This window comes from Mastigoproctus giganteus, chromosome 12, assembly GCF_048544385.1.
Source record: "Mastigoproctus giganteus isolate SK-2022 chromosome 12, ASM4854438v1, whole genome shotgun sequence".
Classification (NCBI taxonomy): domain Eukaryota; kingdom Metazoa; phylum Arthropoda; class Arachnida; order Uropygi; family Thelyphonidae; genus Mastigoproctus; species Mastigoproctus giganteus.
The window spans coordinates 170364946-170381530 of record NC_143586.1 but is presented as its reverse complement, the minus strand read 5'-3'; the positions used below and the strand labels follow the sequence as shown (position 1 = coordinate 170381530).

General features: G+C 37.5%; 1 protein-coding gene across 1 annotated transcript in view; it reads right to left on the bottom strand.

The window, feature by feature from the left end:
* The window catches only part of Abcd3 (ATP binding cassette subfamily D member Pmp70), a 461674-nt gene that overhangs the window by 75106 nt on the left and 369983 nt on the right, over nucleotides 1–16585 (bottom strand). The window contains exons 21-22 of the mRNA XM_090386468.1: nucleotides 12812–12925; nucleotides 12667–12717 (exon numbers count right to left, since the gene is read on the bottom strand). Of these exons, the coding sequence (XP_090242594.1) occupies nucleotides 12667–12717; nucleotides 12812–12925 (165 nt within the window). The remainder of the gene's footprint in view (nucleotides 1–12666; nucleotides 12718–12811; nucleotides 12926–16585) is intronic.

Here is a 16585-nt window from a genome sequence, read left to right as displayed (position 1 = left end):
GTCACTTGGAGGAAAAGCGCTTTGTAAACACGCAAGAATTGCATGGAAATGCTTGGCACCCGGGGCCAACTGTGGTATGTAAGAAAATGAAGAACTATTTTTAGTTACTTTCTTATCACAGTTAAAGATCTTGAGTTGTTATTGGATTTTAGGTTATTACCTTATTTAGACCATACTGCATGTTGTGCAGGCTGAAAAACCTGGAATAACTCATGTGGGAATCCTAATCCCTCTGCCTGAGATCGGCAAACTACAGCCTTGATTGAAGAGAACTTCAGAAAAGTCCTCCAGCCCTCAACAGTCAATCAGAGAAACTAGTATACTGCCATAGAGGCCTTGAAGAGATCAAAGCGTATGGGTTAAATTTAATAAATTTTTATGTTAATTACAGTGAAATGATCTACTTATTTTACTTAGTGTACCCATGATTCATTTATGCTCCTCAATTCTCATATCAGAAATGTGATTGTTTTTTTTTTTTTTATTTAATTACATCTATAGGCATAATAATGTTAGGAATGCAGCAAATGACTTTGCCTTATAAAATAGACTGAATATACCAAATTAGTTGATCACTATCTTTTATATCAAGAAGAGCTATCAAATATGCACAGTGAAGTGGTCAAGTGTAAGAGTGCAGAAGCACATGCTTTTGAGTGGACTGTCATTCAGGCCTACATAACTGCTAACAATTGTAAACTCCTCTGACTTAGTAGCTGCACCAGATTATAACCAAAACATATAATATACAGCAATGGTAAGTATATATGAAAAGAATGATATCAAGTTTGTAAAAAGAAGAAAGGATAAGTTATTATACCATTAAGCACTTTATGGAATTTTAAAAACTTGCTATATAAATACTTTTAAATATTAATTTGTTCTTATTTTAATTTCACTGCCCAACATCAGAGTGAAATTTTAAAATAAAAAAAATAATAAATCAATATTTTATTATTTTTATTCAGTTTCTTCAAAAAACAATCTCCTCTGCAGCCATGTATCAATTTCATCAATTTCTTGATCTGTATTTCAGAGAATTTTGGTTTCTTTTAAGCAAATTTGACAACTGAGGCTATCTCCGGTGCTACTTAAATCAATAGATAATGGCGCTTACTGACAGATTTCAAAACATTCTGTAAATAAATGAATGAATTATTTGAAATGCATAGTTAAACATATCCAGGTACCCATGATTTGGAAAAATTTAACCATTCACACTATCCACACGTCAGGAAGAGATATAAAAGCAACTGCATTTATGCTACCAGTAAACAGATCAGCTGATCGATCAAAGCATTGAGTATAGTGACTTCCAATGTGGAATCACCACATGATAACATATTAGCAATTTTTCTTTCTGTTTCTTTCTACTGCAGTGGAAGTAAACCACAGAAATTAACGAAAAAGACAGAGGATACTACGTATATCTTGTCAGTCCTCATCAAATACTGTCAACTAGCAGTTCAGGGTTTGTAAGCTCATAAGCAGTTGCAGCTATAGCATGAGGTTAGTACAGATTAGATATGTGGTATGTTCCAAATACTAATTATAGAGTTGTATACACTAATTAATTTTAGAGAGGAGAAGACTTTTCTGATTTTATTTTGGTTAACCAGGAGTAATGAGATCATGGACAAATCCTGTCATGTGCATATTTGTAGGCTGGACAGTACATACCATATTACATGTATGAGTATGTGTGCCCTCTTCCTGGTTGGCACAAAGGCTTGAGAGCACACAATTTGATTTTTCCGAGCTCATTGCCTTTGATATACAACTCTATAATTAGTTATAGATATTTGTTATAGATATAGATAATTAATTATAGATATTTGTTGCCCAAGATTCCAAAGCAACTTTATACTAAGATATAAACACCTCTTCCCTCCCACTTCACTATACTGGAAAGACTATACTTTTTGCTATATTTGTTGATTTTATATGCAGCTATTTGAATTGCAATTAATTCAGCAGTATATATATATACATATATATATATATATATACACACACACACATACTAGTTTCAAAGAGGAAACATTAGCTAAAAATTGACTGTATATTCACTTCAAATATATTCAGTATTCAGTTGCAGAGTAATTTTGGTAAACATCAAAACTCAGAGATTAATTGGAATGAGCAGAAGCCTGAAAAACAAGATGCAGGATATTTCAGAGACTGCTGGGAGTCATTGCGGTACAAGTAAACACATGGGTTGTGTTAGGGTAGCTAAGAATAGAAACAAATGCATGTATACTTGCGTGTACACCAATGCTAAGAGTTTAGTAAATAAATTTGATGAATTTGAGGTATTGCTCAAAACATCAAAGGCAGATATTGTTGGGATTTCAGAGATGTGGTGTCACACAGATATAAAGAATGCAGAACTGGAATTTGGGGAGTACAACGTCTACAGAAAGGATAGACAGGATAGGAAGGGAGGAGGGGTTATGCTATTAGTTAAGAAACACACAAAATCCAAGGAAGTGAAGCCAGTCGACATCGCTGGACAGTGCAGTGTCGAGTCAGTATGGTGTGACTTAAGCATCTGGAGATCAAAATTGAGAGTAGGAGTGTGCTATAGGCCTAATGACTCTGATGAGTATAATAAGAAACTGTACAGGGAAATAGAGTGGGCCAGTAAATCAGAGAGTCTTATAATGGGGGATTTTAATTTCCCGCATATTGACTGGAATTTGGGGGCTGGTCACTCACACACTAGCAAGGCTTTTGTGGATTTATTGGATGATTGTTTTCTACATCAGCATGTTTGGGAGGCAACTAGAGGGAGTAATACTCTTGATTTGATTATCAGTAGTGATTCTTCATGCATTAAGAATCTGCAGATAAATGAACCACTAGGTGGCAGTGATCAGTGTGCTGAAGTGGGATTTACTCAAAGAGGTAACTACCATTAGGGGTAAAGGGAACGGTTATTGCTTTCGTAAAGGCGACTATGTCAGGAAGAGAGACAGTACTTAAATTCTATACAGTGGGACCAACTGATGATGTTACCAACAGCAAATTCAAAATGGGAAGCATTCAAAGAACTTATCTTGGAAGCTACTAGGCTTTACATACCAACTAAGGAATATTGTTCAAGGTTTAGGCCTAAATGGATGTCAGATGAACTAATGAGACATATGGCAGAGAAAAAAAATGCATGGGATACATATAAATTAACACGTGACACAGAAGCCTATGATAGATATAAGTTGATCTGTAACCAAGTTACAAAGGAGGGTAGGCAGGCAAAGGCAGATTACGAGAAATCTTTGGCAAGGGATGCAAAGAAAAACAGCAAAGAGTTCTTTACTTGTGTAAACTCTAGAAGGAAGGGGATGAGTCAAATTGGTCCACTTGATATTGATGGTTCAACTGTTGATGATCCTGCTCAGTTAGCTAACAAACTAAATGAATATTTTGCATTGACATTCACATATGAGGAGTTATTGAGTGAGGGGAATGCCAGAGGTGTATTCGACTCTGGCAGTAAGCTAGATAATCTTGTAATAACTGAGAGTAAAGTGAAGGAGAAATTGTTGAAGATAAACACATTGGACGTAGTCAAGATAATTAGTCTTACTAATTATGCTGTCTGCATAAGTATGTCTACTCCTCATGGCTCTTACTTTCTAGTTTCACTATACTGCCCACCAACTTCCGACATTACACTTCATCTTGCCTACCTCGATCAAGTTATTTCTTTGGTAGGTACTGCCAAACTTATCATAATGTCAGATGTTAACGCCAAATCCAGTCTATGGCACTCCGACCATACTGATAACAAGGGTTCACTCATAGAAGACTTCTCCTCTCATATGAGCTGACGGTTCTAAATAAACCCGGCTCACCTTATACCTTCAGCTCTCTAAATGGCGAATCAAATATAGACATCACTGCTACTTCTTACACCGTTTCTTCAAACATTAATGACTGGACAGTAAATACTAACATTTGCTCAATTGACCATCGTGCGATCACCTTCTCCGTGACTTGCTCTGCACAATCATATAATCCTCCACTACAGGACCTTAGAAAATTTTCTTTGCGATGCATCATGTGGAACCGGTTTAATGACTCAATCAACATTGATTTCCCAATTTAAACCATAAACTTCATCCATCACTTTACAGCTTCTGAATTAGCTTCCTATGTTAATGATGCTCTCAGCCACGCCTATTATAAAGCAGCCGAAAAGAAAATTCACTCCTCCCATCCCACTCCATGGTGGAACTGAGAACTTACTCTGCTTCGTCAGCAAGTGCATCAGGCTAGACGCACTTACCAATGTTAATGATGCTCTCAGCCATGCCTATTATAAAGCAGCCAAAAAGAAAATTCACTCCTCCCATCCCACTCCATGGTGGAACTGAGAACTTACTCTGCTTCGTCAGCAAGTGCATCAGGCTAGACGCACTTACCAACGACATCGCAGGAACTGGCCATCTCCTGATGTCGAAAGTCTTAAAACACAATATCAAGTTCTCAAAAGACAATACGTCAAAACCATCACTACCTGTAAAATAAAATCTCGGCAGAACTTAGTTACTTCTACTGGCAATCGGGACCCATGGGGCCTTGTTTATCGCCTTACGAGGAACAAATCCTATTCCCCTACTGTGTATTGGTCGGTACCCGCAAACGGCACAGAAACTCTCACTTGGAAGGACACCATCAACACTATCTTGGACAATCTGCTTCCTTCTGATCACCCAGAGGACAACTTGACTACTCATCAACAAATAAGACAGCTGAATAATTCCTACACTACTACTTCTGAATCTCAGCCATTTACGCAGCTGGAGGTGGACACAGCTGTTCTAAAAATTAACAACTCTGGTTGTCCGGGCCTCGACCTTCATGAGGGCATCTTTATCAAACAATTCCACAAGCTACGCCCAACGGTTCTTCCGACTCTATTCAACAAATGTCTGAATGAAAGCACATTCCCTGTTATCTGGAAGACAGCTCTTCTTAAACTAATTCTGAAACCTTCAAACACCCAAAGTGGCAAGTCCTTCTGTCCTATTGCTCTGTTATCGCATTTGGCCAAAACACTTGAAAGGCTGATTGCTATAAGACTCGCTTCACTGTTCACAAACACCTCTCTTGTATCAGACGATCAATATGGTTTCCGAACTGGACAAGGAACTGAAGAAGCTGTCGTTGAATTCCTTTCTCAAGTTAACTCAGCAAATTCTAAATACGTTCTTGCTATTTTTGTTGATTTTTCTGCAGCGTTTGATCTGTTATGGTGGTCTAGTTTGTTTGCTCACTTACGTGCTGCCGACTGTCCTCTTCCTCTCTATAACCTTGTAAGAAGTTATTTTGAAAACCGTACAGTTTCTATTAATTCTGGATCTATCTCTATCTCCCGCTCTGTTCTTGGACCACTTGTCTGGAACATCGTTCTTGACGAATGGCTCCTTAAAACTATTCCTTATATTTCCAAATTGGCCTATGCAGAAGATCTCACTCTGCTGATCCAGGGCAATTCCCGTGCCTCCCTTGAAAGCACTGCCAACTTAGTCATGTCAGATCTCTCTCTCTCTCTCTCAATGGTCCACCACAAATAAGTTATCCATATCCTCATCGAAAACTAAAATGATGCTGGTTAAGGGTTCGCTTAATATTTCACGGCCACCTGTTGTAAAACTTCAAAACAAATCACTTTCCATGGTTTCTTCTCTAAAATTTCTTGGTCTGATCATTGATAGTAAACTTACATTTACTAAACACTTGGAAGATCTCTCAGAGAAAGTCAAAAAACTTACCTTCTCACTTCTGCATCTCTCTAAACAATCTTGGGGTCTTAATTTTCGTTCTCTACGGTTATATTACAAAGCTGTGTTTCTACCAATTTGTTACTATGGCGCGGCTGCCTGGTTCTGGCATGTGAAGAAGGTTTCAGTACAGAATAAACTTCACAGCATTCAACGTAAAATGCTTTTAGCAATGTGCAGGGCCTGTAGGACTGTGTCTACTCCTGCTTTGCAGGTCCTTAACGGCTGTCTGCCCCTCGATCTCTTTCTTATGTATCGAGCCTGTGCTTCTACATTAGGCACGCTGTCCCTGTCACCTTTCTTGGCATTACCATCGATGTCACTGTGGATCCCAAGGCAGAGAAAAGACGCTGTTGGAATATTTTGATGCAGAGCTGGCAAGATAGATGGTCCGCTACCTCTAAGGGTCTTGTTACTTTAAAGTTCATCCCTAGCGTCACCTTTGCCACGTTAGAGTCCACTCAGAAATGGTTTCATCCTGGTCTGTACACTCTACTTACTCTCTGGTCATGGCTCCCTTAATGCCAAACTTGCAACTTTCAACCTTGCTGAATCACCTCTCTGTTCTTGTGGTGACCCAGAAGACTGGGAACATATTTTATACCACTGCCATCAATACCAAGATCTTCGACAGAACCTTCTTCTCTCCACCAGTATCACTGTCCCCAGAAATGAGCCAGACTTCCTGAGCACCACAGAAAACTTCCAGTCCCTGCAAGAATTTGCTCGTCATGCTTTTGATTGCCGGAGACGTCTTCACACTCAACTACGGAATACCTCCTAGCCTTCCTAGTGGAGACCCCTGCTGGCACTGGCTTTTGGCCAGTGTGGGATCAGATATATATATATATTTTTTTTTTTTTTTTATCTTCAATTTTATATTTTATTTTTATCTATTTATTTATTTATTTTTATCTTATTATTTATTTTATTTTTTCTTAATTTTATTTTATTATTACTTTTTTTTTTTTTTTTTTTTCACTTTTAATTTGTATTTATTTATTCATTTTTGCTGGTTCCCTGGGTTTGGGCTGCCCGAGGGACAGGATTTTATTATCTAGTTTTTATTTTCTTAGGTACATATATATATATTTTTTTATTATTATTTATTTTTTTCTTTTTTATTATTATTATTATTATTTATTTATATATTTTTTTCTTTTTTTTTTTGCTCTGATATTAGGGCAGTAAGTGCTGGTAAACCAGGTAGGTCGCGATACATGCATAGTTGGCGCCTACCTCCCCGTGGTGTAGACGGACACTGATCGCCTGCCTGGTGACAAAACGGCCAAAAACAACCAAACAACACAACAACACACACACACACTCTGCACGAACATAACATTACACACATTTCTGGCTTTTTACAGTGCTTTCTGTAATCATCACAGTGTACAAAGGCGGAGATGAATTGACGTTCAGGTGCCGTCCTACATAAGATACTATACATGTCTACATGAAGATAAACACAAGAAAGGCACCTGGGGTGGATGGGATCTATCCAGTTATATTAAAGGAGGCTGTAAAGGAAGTAAGCAAACCCTTAGCCATAATTATGAGAGCTTCCTTGGACTCAGGGGAGGTACCTTTCAAAGGCTGAAAAAAGTAATTATAGACCTGTCAGTTTAACTTCTGTTCCAGGAAAATTAATGGAGGCACTGGTTAAAGAAGCACTGCAGGATCATCTAGACAAGACTTCAGGTATAGCTTGGACACAGCATGGTTTTGTTAAGGGGAAGTCTTGCCTGACCAATTTGATTGGATACTATGATGCAGTCACAAAAGAACTGGATGCAGGGAATAACTTTGATATTATATACTTGGATCTTTTTGATACTGTTGCACATGAAAAACTGCTGCACAAATTGGAGCAGTGTGGCATTGGAAGCAAATTGCTGCTATGGATAAAGGGGTGGTTGAGGGGGAGAAGACAAAGAGTGGTAATCAATGGACACTGCTCATCGTGGACTAATGTTATTAGTGGAGTCCCTCAGGGTTCAGTGTTGGGTCCATTGTTGTTTTCTGTATTTATAAATAATATTCATGATGGTATATCAAGCTTAATGTCCAAGTTTGCAGATGATACAAAGGTTCGCAGGGTTGTTAAGGACTCTACTGACGCTATGCTGCTGCTGCTGCAACAGGATCTGGAAAGGTTGAGCATCTGGAAAGGGCTGAGAGGTGGCAAATGAAGTTTAACACTGACAAATGTAAAGTACTACATATGGGAAACAGCAACCCCAGAGCAACGTATCCACTCTGTGGTACTACACTGACAGTGGTAGAGAATGAAAAGGACCTGGGGGTAATTGTGCAGGCCGATATGAAGTTCTCTGAGCAGTGCAGACGGGCTGCAAGAGTAGCTCATAGTGTTGGTTGGTTGGTTGGTTGATATGATGTTTAATGGCACAAGGGCTGCTAAGGCCATATTGTGCCTAGCTCATGGTGTCTTGTGAATGATATACAGGAATTTTTCTTGCAGGGATAAGGAGGTGATTATTCCCTTGTATAAGGCAATGGTCAGGCCACACCTTGAGTACTGTATACATGTCTGGAGGCCTCATTTCAAGAAGGATGTAGAGCTGCTGGAACGAGTACAAAGAAGGGCAACAAGATTAGTGAATGGAACAAAGGGATGCTCTTACGAAGAAAGGCTTAAATTTTGAAAATTACAGTGTCTGGAGACTAGGCACCGGCGAGGTGATCTGATAGGTGTATAAAGCCTTGAATGGTTTCAGCATGCTCAATGCTGATGGGATTCTTCCTCTTGCTCAGAATAATCACCTGAGAGGGCATAAATTCAAATTGAGGAAAGTCAAATGTAGAATAGATGTGCGGAAATTTGCCTTTAGCCAGTGGGTAGTTGGTTGGTGAAACAGACTTTCATCCCTTATTGTGGAAGTTGATAGCCTAAATAAATTTAAGGCTCAGCTGGACAGGTATTTTGAACGAACGGAGGGGTGAAGTGGAAGGTTTTTTTTTTTTTTTTTTTTTTTTGGCTGATGCTGCATAAGCTTGCTTTCTTGCATTATATGCCTCTACTAATGCTAATGCCATACTTGGTGACAATCTTGGAGCAAATGACCTGAGTGAGGAAGAAATTGACAAACAGAGGGACAGACAGTGACTTGTGTAAGAAATAAGCACCAGAAATTAATAAGGTGACAGTGAATATCTTCATTTATTGCATCTGAATACTATTAATTATGGACTGAAGGAACGCTGTCATAGTTCTGTAAAACTAAATTGCATGACTATTTCACAGAACAGATTCATAAAGTGTAAGTCCATAACAGCATTGTATATTAGTAGAATGATATAACCTTTAATACTTTGTCTTTTAGTCTGTATACTCATTAAACAAAGTATATTTATGTTAAACTGGGAAGGGAGGGGGAAAATGGTAAATTTTTTTGGCTATAATGCAGGTATTTGTGTTCCTACTTCTAATATACTTTAATGTTTTTGTGCACAAGGGTTCCCAAATATAAAAAACTACAAATATAAATTAAGAACATGGTTCTTAATTTATATTTGTAGTTAATGCTCTAATTTCATGACCTTTTTTTAGGCAATTAAATTCTGAAACACAAAAAGAGGCTTAGAAAAAGAAAAAAAAAAATTAATGTTTTCAAATTCTCAAGGGTTATAACTATTACAGCATGGGTGACGTTACATAACACACAGGCAATTCACAAAGTCAGCATTTCCTTTTGAATTGTCCAAACAATATCTGTATTAAAAAGAATAATTTCAAAACCTTTTATATTCTCTTGCAGGTTAAAATGACAACTTGCAGGACTTTCGTGCAAGTTAAAGGTAAGTCAGCCAAATCTAAGTCTCTTCAATAGTTAAAAAAAAAAAAGTAATTACAAGCTTCTGTGCAAAAAACAAATGGACTTATGTCTTTTCTAGGTGATGATAATAAATTTAAAAATAATCTTCCAGTTGTCTCTCTCATCTTTTTATGTGAGGCATTTTATTTATACTTCTTTATATGCATTTTGGTGTGGCTGATGACTTTGATATCACAGCTTCCAATTACAAGGACATTTTCCTTGTAGCTACACTGAAGCTTGAATCCTACAAAACTTCATACTGATGAACAAGAAATACTCATATTAAACTTAATTTCCAGTAGGAAATTCAATACACTTTACCATGATCATGGAACATAATATAATGCAATTCTCCATTCCAAGAAACAGCAATCAGTGATGAAACAGAACTTTGCATGTTAAAGCTCTATAACAACAGCTATTTACTTTTAAAATGCATTCTAACACCAACTCTCACTCTGTGCAATTAGAGGTTGGGGAAAATATGGCTGAAATACAGATGGTATTGTGTTTACAACATCAACCTTCCTACAAAAGCAGAAATACAAAAAAGACTCCTAAACAAGATAAGTACAAATTCATTGTTATTTCAGCTGCTTTAACACTAAGAATTATCATTTAAAATTTTTAGTGTGAGCAATGAATATTAATAATGTTTACTAGCAATATGGCTAAGCCTAAATACATTATATGCACATAGTAGATGACTATATTAACTGTACAAGCACACTAAGTTAAGATGAAAATTTTATATATTACAGCTTATTTAGTACACCAAGATAATTATTATAATGATAAGCAATTTAGAAGTTTGGACATATTCAAACAGTGCTTCGTGTAACACTTAGCATACGCTAAATAACAATCTATGCTAAATGGCAACAATAGGAGGCACAGCAATTTTATATACAGAGTGTCTCAAAAATATTGGTACAAACGTTTAGGGGAGGTAGGTAACATCTAAAGGAATGTGAATCGCATAGGAAACCATAACCGGAAACGTCACCGTAAGTTGGTAGATGGCGCGGTAGTCGCTACACAAAGAGCATGCATCGATATACGAACTGTGAGCTGGCAGACATGCACCTAGTGTATGGATTAGCAGAGAAAAATGGATGAGCCACTCAACGAATTTATGGAGAACGCTTCCCAGATAGACATGTACCGGATCACCGTTTGTTTGCATGTGTGCATCAAAATTTGTGCGATTATGGGTCATTTAGAGGTAACAGGAGTAGAGCAGGCAGACCACGTTCGACACGAACTCCCGCCATGGAAGAAAGTGTGTTGAATGCTGTCCAGAATAATCCTACTACCAGCACACGTGCCATTGCCTCTGCCTTAGGAGTGTCTCATTGCAGTGTACAGCGTGTCTGGCACGACGATTCCTTACACCCCTTTCATCTCCAAAGGGTTCAGTTAATGCTCCCCCAAGATCATCCTGCATGTGTGGCTTTTGCACAGTGGTTTCTCCAAGAAAGTGTCAAGACTTGAATTTTCCAGCCTATGTTTTGTTCACAGATGAGGCTTATTTCACTCGTGAAGGCTTATTCAATCAGCACAATGCTTGTGTGTGTGTGGGCTCACGACAACCCACACGGTGTGCGCCTTCTTGCAGCACATCACTTTGCAATAAATATGTGGGCGGGTATGGTCGGTGACTGCTTAGTCGGCCCATACCTGTTACCATCCCGCATGAACTCTGCTAAATATCAGATCTTTCTTGAACCAGTTCTACCAGGATTACTTGACGATGTTCCAGCAAATGTGAGACAACATTTGGTTTCAACATGATGGGGTGCCTGCTCATTATGGAAGGTGTGTTCGTGACCATTTGAACAGGCGTTTGGGGCATTGATGGATTGGCCGTGGTGGACCCGTTGCCTGGCCCCCACGCTCACCTAATTTATCAAGCCTTGATTTCTTTCTGTGGGGGCCCTCAAATCTATCGTGTATGAATCGCCTGTGGAGACGGAAATGGATCTTGTGGCGAGACTCGTCTGCGCTGCTGCTACTGTCAAAGAAACTCCAGGTGTGTTCGACCGTGTCCGGCAATCCATGCGCATCAGTGTCACGCATGCATCGCATCTCATGGTGGAACCTTCAAGCATCTGTTGTAACATCATGAAATGCATCCATCTTGTACTCCATTGTTAATATTATGTCAAATAAATGTTTGCCACTAATTACTGTCTTGTCATTTCTGCTTCTTGTGCTTCTTTCCGGTTATGGGTTTCTATGCGATTCACATTCCTTTAGATGTTACCTACCTCCCCTAAATGTTTGTACGAATATTTTTGAGACACCCTGTATAGAAACAATATATATATATGTGCGTGCGCGCACGCACACACGCGCACACACACACACACGTATATGGAGCTATTCAAAAGTTTCTGTACTGTAATAAAAACATCATCCAAGACATCCACTAATAAGCCATCCCTAACAGGGTAACACACTCTGTCCAGTGATTCTGTTACTGCAGGAGTCACTTCTTAAACCATTATTTAATTGTGTCACAGTACCTTTTTCAAGTTTTGTTGTATGTACAAAATGTGTCTCCATCTTGGAAACAAAAAATTATGGAGGGTAGGGGTACCAGGTGCATGCTATTCTTAGCCAAAAACCTGTAAAATGTTTCATAAGAGATTTCATAAGATAATAGTTGTTCTGCATCCTCACCAGAGATTTGCACTCCAAATTAAAAGTGCATGAGCTTTTCCTGTAAAAGGATAAAGTATTTTGTATGTTTAGGTTGATTTTTGAAGTTTGTAATAGAACTTGGATGCAAACTCTCTATTTCAGATCATCGTAGTAAAACACAGAACTGCTAATAAATACTCAACATGATGTGTTACTTGGAAGTAAATAAAAGTAATGGTGAAGCTAGTTAGAAGAACTGGTGCAAATTGCTTACCATACTATCACACAAAAGCTGCCAAGGCAAGGCGAGTACAGAAACTTTTAGATAGCAGCTTGTATATCAGAGATCAAAGATATACAAATAAACTGCATCTGAATAGCAGTCACTATACCTGTATGGCATTCCAATCACCTTCCCTCTCTAAGAGATATGACAGCTGTACCTGTAAGAGAGGGATAGGAAAAAAAGTGTCAGTGATAAAGGCACCATTAAAACTTTTAGAAATATAGCTTTTTCATGAATTTGTAAGAACTTACCAATTCCAAATAATACTGCAAATCATAGTCTGAAATGCCTTTCTTCACCATGTCTTTGTAGCTATCTGGATATATTATCTGATCCCTTAAAGTTCCCAGTGTCATGTACGGTCTCTTTATGGAAAGAGGGAGGGGGAAAAAAGTCAATATAGTAAAATGTATATTTTGCAACAAATTAAGCAATTTTAAATAGCTATAACAGAAAGTACTACGTTATAGCTTTTTTTTTTTTTTTTAAACATTACTATAAAAATGTCACATATGTGAAATTTTTTGAAATGCCTGTGGAACACTCGAAATTAGCTATGCACTAAAACTAAATCAAAAACCTGTTACATTTAAACAGAATGGCAGATGAAGACATTGATGCTAATAGGTGCTTCATCCAATACATGTTTATTTTTGCTTATTATATAAATGGTAATTTTATAACAAAATATAAGCATACGATTGTAATGAGATGAAAAAAAATGTTTTAATATTTCGTATACCCCTCAAATGAACATGTACCAGCAAAGGTGATGCCAAAGTTTTTAATTTTTACAAATTTGTAGTGGTACAATAAATTTACACTTCTGACTAGCATGAGCTGTTGCTCATCCTTAGAATTTTAAATGTGGAAATTACCTGGTATTGGGCATTGTTTAACCTTCTGGCTGACAATTCAGAGGAGAGGGCACCCCCCCCCATCAAGTATAAATATGGGTGAACAGTAAATATAGATGGGCCATACATCACATTTAAATATCATAATATCATGTAAATAAAGTAATATGGACATGAAATTAACTTCAAGTTTTAAATTGCACAAATTATTTCTTGCTTAACAGACACAGGGCCCATCACCACTACACAGAAACTAAATGAAATCGGTACCACATTAAGAAATCTATTTGTGTGATGGACACTTAAATTAAGCAAAAATAAATAAATACCACTGAGTTCTGACAAAAATAATCTTACTACTACACAAAAATTTGTCTCATTAAATCTGCCTCATCTAACAACTAAAATAAGATGAGTTGGACATGTGTTAAAACAACAAAAGATCCCTTGAGCTAATAAACAGAACAGATTCAGTTCCCACAATAAGAATTTTATTCACAACATGGATTTATGTCCCAAGTTCCACTGCAGATCAGATCATTTACCTATTAAGATATATTGTTCAAGGTTTAGGCCTATCTAATGAACTAATGAGAATCGTAACAGAGAAGAAAAATGCATGGGATGCATATAAATTATAAAGTGACACAGAAGCCTATGGCAGATATAAGCTAGTCTGTAATCAGGTAACAAAGGAAGTTAGGCAGGCAAAGGCAGATTACAAGAAATCCTTGGCAAAAGATGCTAAGAAAAACAGCAAGGATTTCTTTACTTATATAAACTCTAAAAGGAAGGGGATGAATTTGATTGGTCAACTTGACATCGATGGTTTGACTGTTGATGATCCTGCTCAGATAGCAAACAAACTGAATGAATATTTTGCATCTACATTCACAGAAGAAGAGTTATTAAGGATTGAAAATGCCAGAAGGTTATCAAATTGTAGCAGGGTGCTTAATGATTTTCTAATAACTGAGAGCATAGTGCAGGAGAAATTGTTGAAGTCAAACCAAAGAAAAGCACCTGGGGTGGATGGGATCTATCCAGTTATATTAAAGGAGGCGGCAAAGCAACTAAGCAAACCCTTAGCCATAATTATGAGGGCATCCTAAGACTCAGGGGAGGTTCCCACGGACTAGAGATGTGCAAATGTATCCCCAAATCACAAAGGGGGATCGAAGGGTGACACGAGTAATTACAGACCAGTTAGTTTAACTCCTGTTCCGGGTAAAATAATGGAGTCACTGATTAAAGATGCATTGCAGGATCATCTAGACAAGACTGCAGCAATAATTCAGACATAGCATGGGTTTGTTAAGGGAAAGTCTTGTCTGAAAAATTTGATAGGATATTATGATGTGGTTACAAAGGAACTGGATGCAAAAAATAATTTTGATATCATATATTTGGATTTCAGGAAAGCTTTTGACACTGTTGCACATGGAAGACTATTGTACAAATTGGAGCAGAATGGTATTAAGGGTAAGTTGCTACAATGAATAAAAGGATGGTTAAGTGGGAGAAGACAGAGGGTGGTAATCAATGGGTGCTGCTCTTCATGGCCTAATGTTATTAGTGGAGTCCCACAGGGTTCGGTGTTGGGTCCACTGTTGTTTTGTATATTTATCAATGATATTGATGAAGGTATATCAGCCTTAATGTCGAAGTTTGCAGATGATACAAAGGTTGGCAGTGTTGTTAATGACAGTAATGGCAGTGTGCTACTGCAACAGGATCTAGATAATTTGGGCAGATGGGCTAAGAAGTGGCAACTGAAGTTTAACCTTGACAAATGCAAAGTACTGCATATGGGTAGAAGTTAACCCCAGAGAAATGTACCAACTGTGTGGTACTACACTTAAGGTGGTAGAAAATGAAAGACCTGGGAGTAATTGTGCAGTCACATATGAAGTTTTCTGAGAAATGCAGACAAGCTGCCAGGGTAGGTCATGGGGTTTTGTCAATGATATATAGGAATTTTGCTAGCAGGGAAAAGGAAGTGATTGTCCCTCTGTATAAGGCAATGGTCAGGCCATGCCTTGAGTACTGCGTACAGGTCTGGAGGCCTCATTTTAGGAAGGATGTAGATTTACTTGAGCGTGTACAGAGAATGGCAACAAGATTGGCGAGGGGAATGAAGGGGATCCTCTTACCAAGAGAGGCTTAAGTTCTGCAAATTGCAGTGGCGGGAGACTATGCACCTGCGTGGTGATCTGATTGAGGTGTATAAGGCCTTGAATGGGTTGAGCACGCTGAATTCTGATGGGATTCTTCCATTTGTTCAGATTACGAACCTAAGGGGACATAAATTCAAATTAAGAAAGGACAGAGGTAGAATAAATCATCAGTATCATCAGAAAGATGTAGAAAGGACAGATGTAAGAAAGGACAGATGTAGTTGATAGGTTGAATAAATTTAAGGAGGAACTGGACAGGCATTTGGAGGGAATGGTGTGATTTTTTTTTTTTTTTTTTTGGCTGATGTTGCATAAGCTCATACACTTCTTTCTTGCATCACATGCCACTACTACTACTATTTCATGCAACTTAAATGTACCAATACATGCTGAGATGACAAGTTTTCATAAACCTCTAATCTCCAAAGTTTAAATTTTATTTTAAAAAAAAAATCAAATTTAAATTACTGCATACCCCACAAGTCAATTTCTGTTTTGTGCTTAAAAAAATTCATGCTTGAGCAAACAATGTTTTTTTTTTTTTTTTTTTTTTTTTTAACTTATATTATAAAGAAACATTCATTGATATTTTACTTGGCTGAGTTCCGGCACTAGCAATACAGAAATCAACAGCATTTTTAGTTTTATGAAACATTATGCCTAGTGAGTGTATTGTCTTCTTTTAACTAAAAATAAGAAAAGAAAAAAAAATAAACTTAACTTACTCCCATTTTTCTAAATTCAATGGACAAATTATCATTAAGATGAGTTGGTAAGGGAAAGTAATAAATGAGGGAAAAACAGGCAACATATCAGAAACATTGGTAGTACACAGAATGTCTCAAGAAAACAATTTTGATATTTGGAATCCTGGAACCTAACTTTGATATGGCTTCTTTTTTATCATTTCTGTTTTTGATATTATAAATATGTATCAGCAAAAATATCAATTCTTGGCAAAGTGTATAAAATTGCCACTGATCAGAGCTAC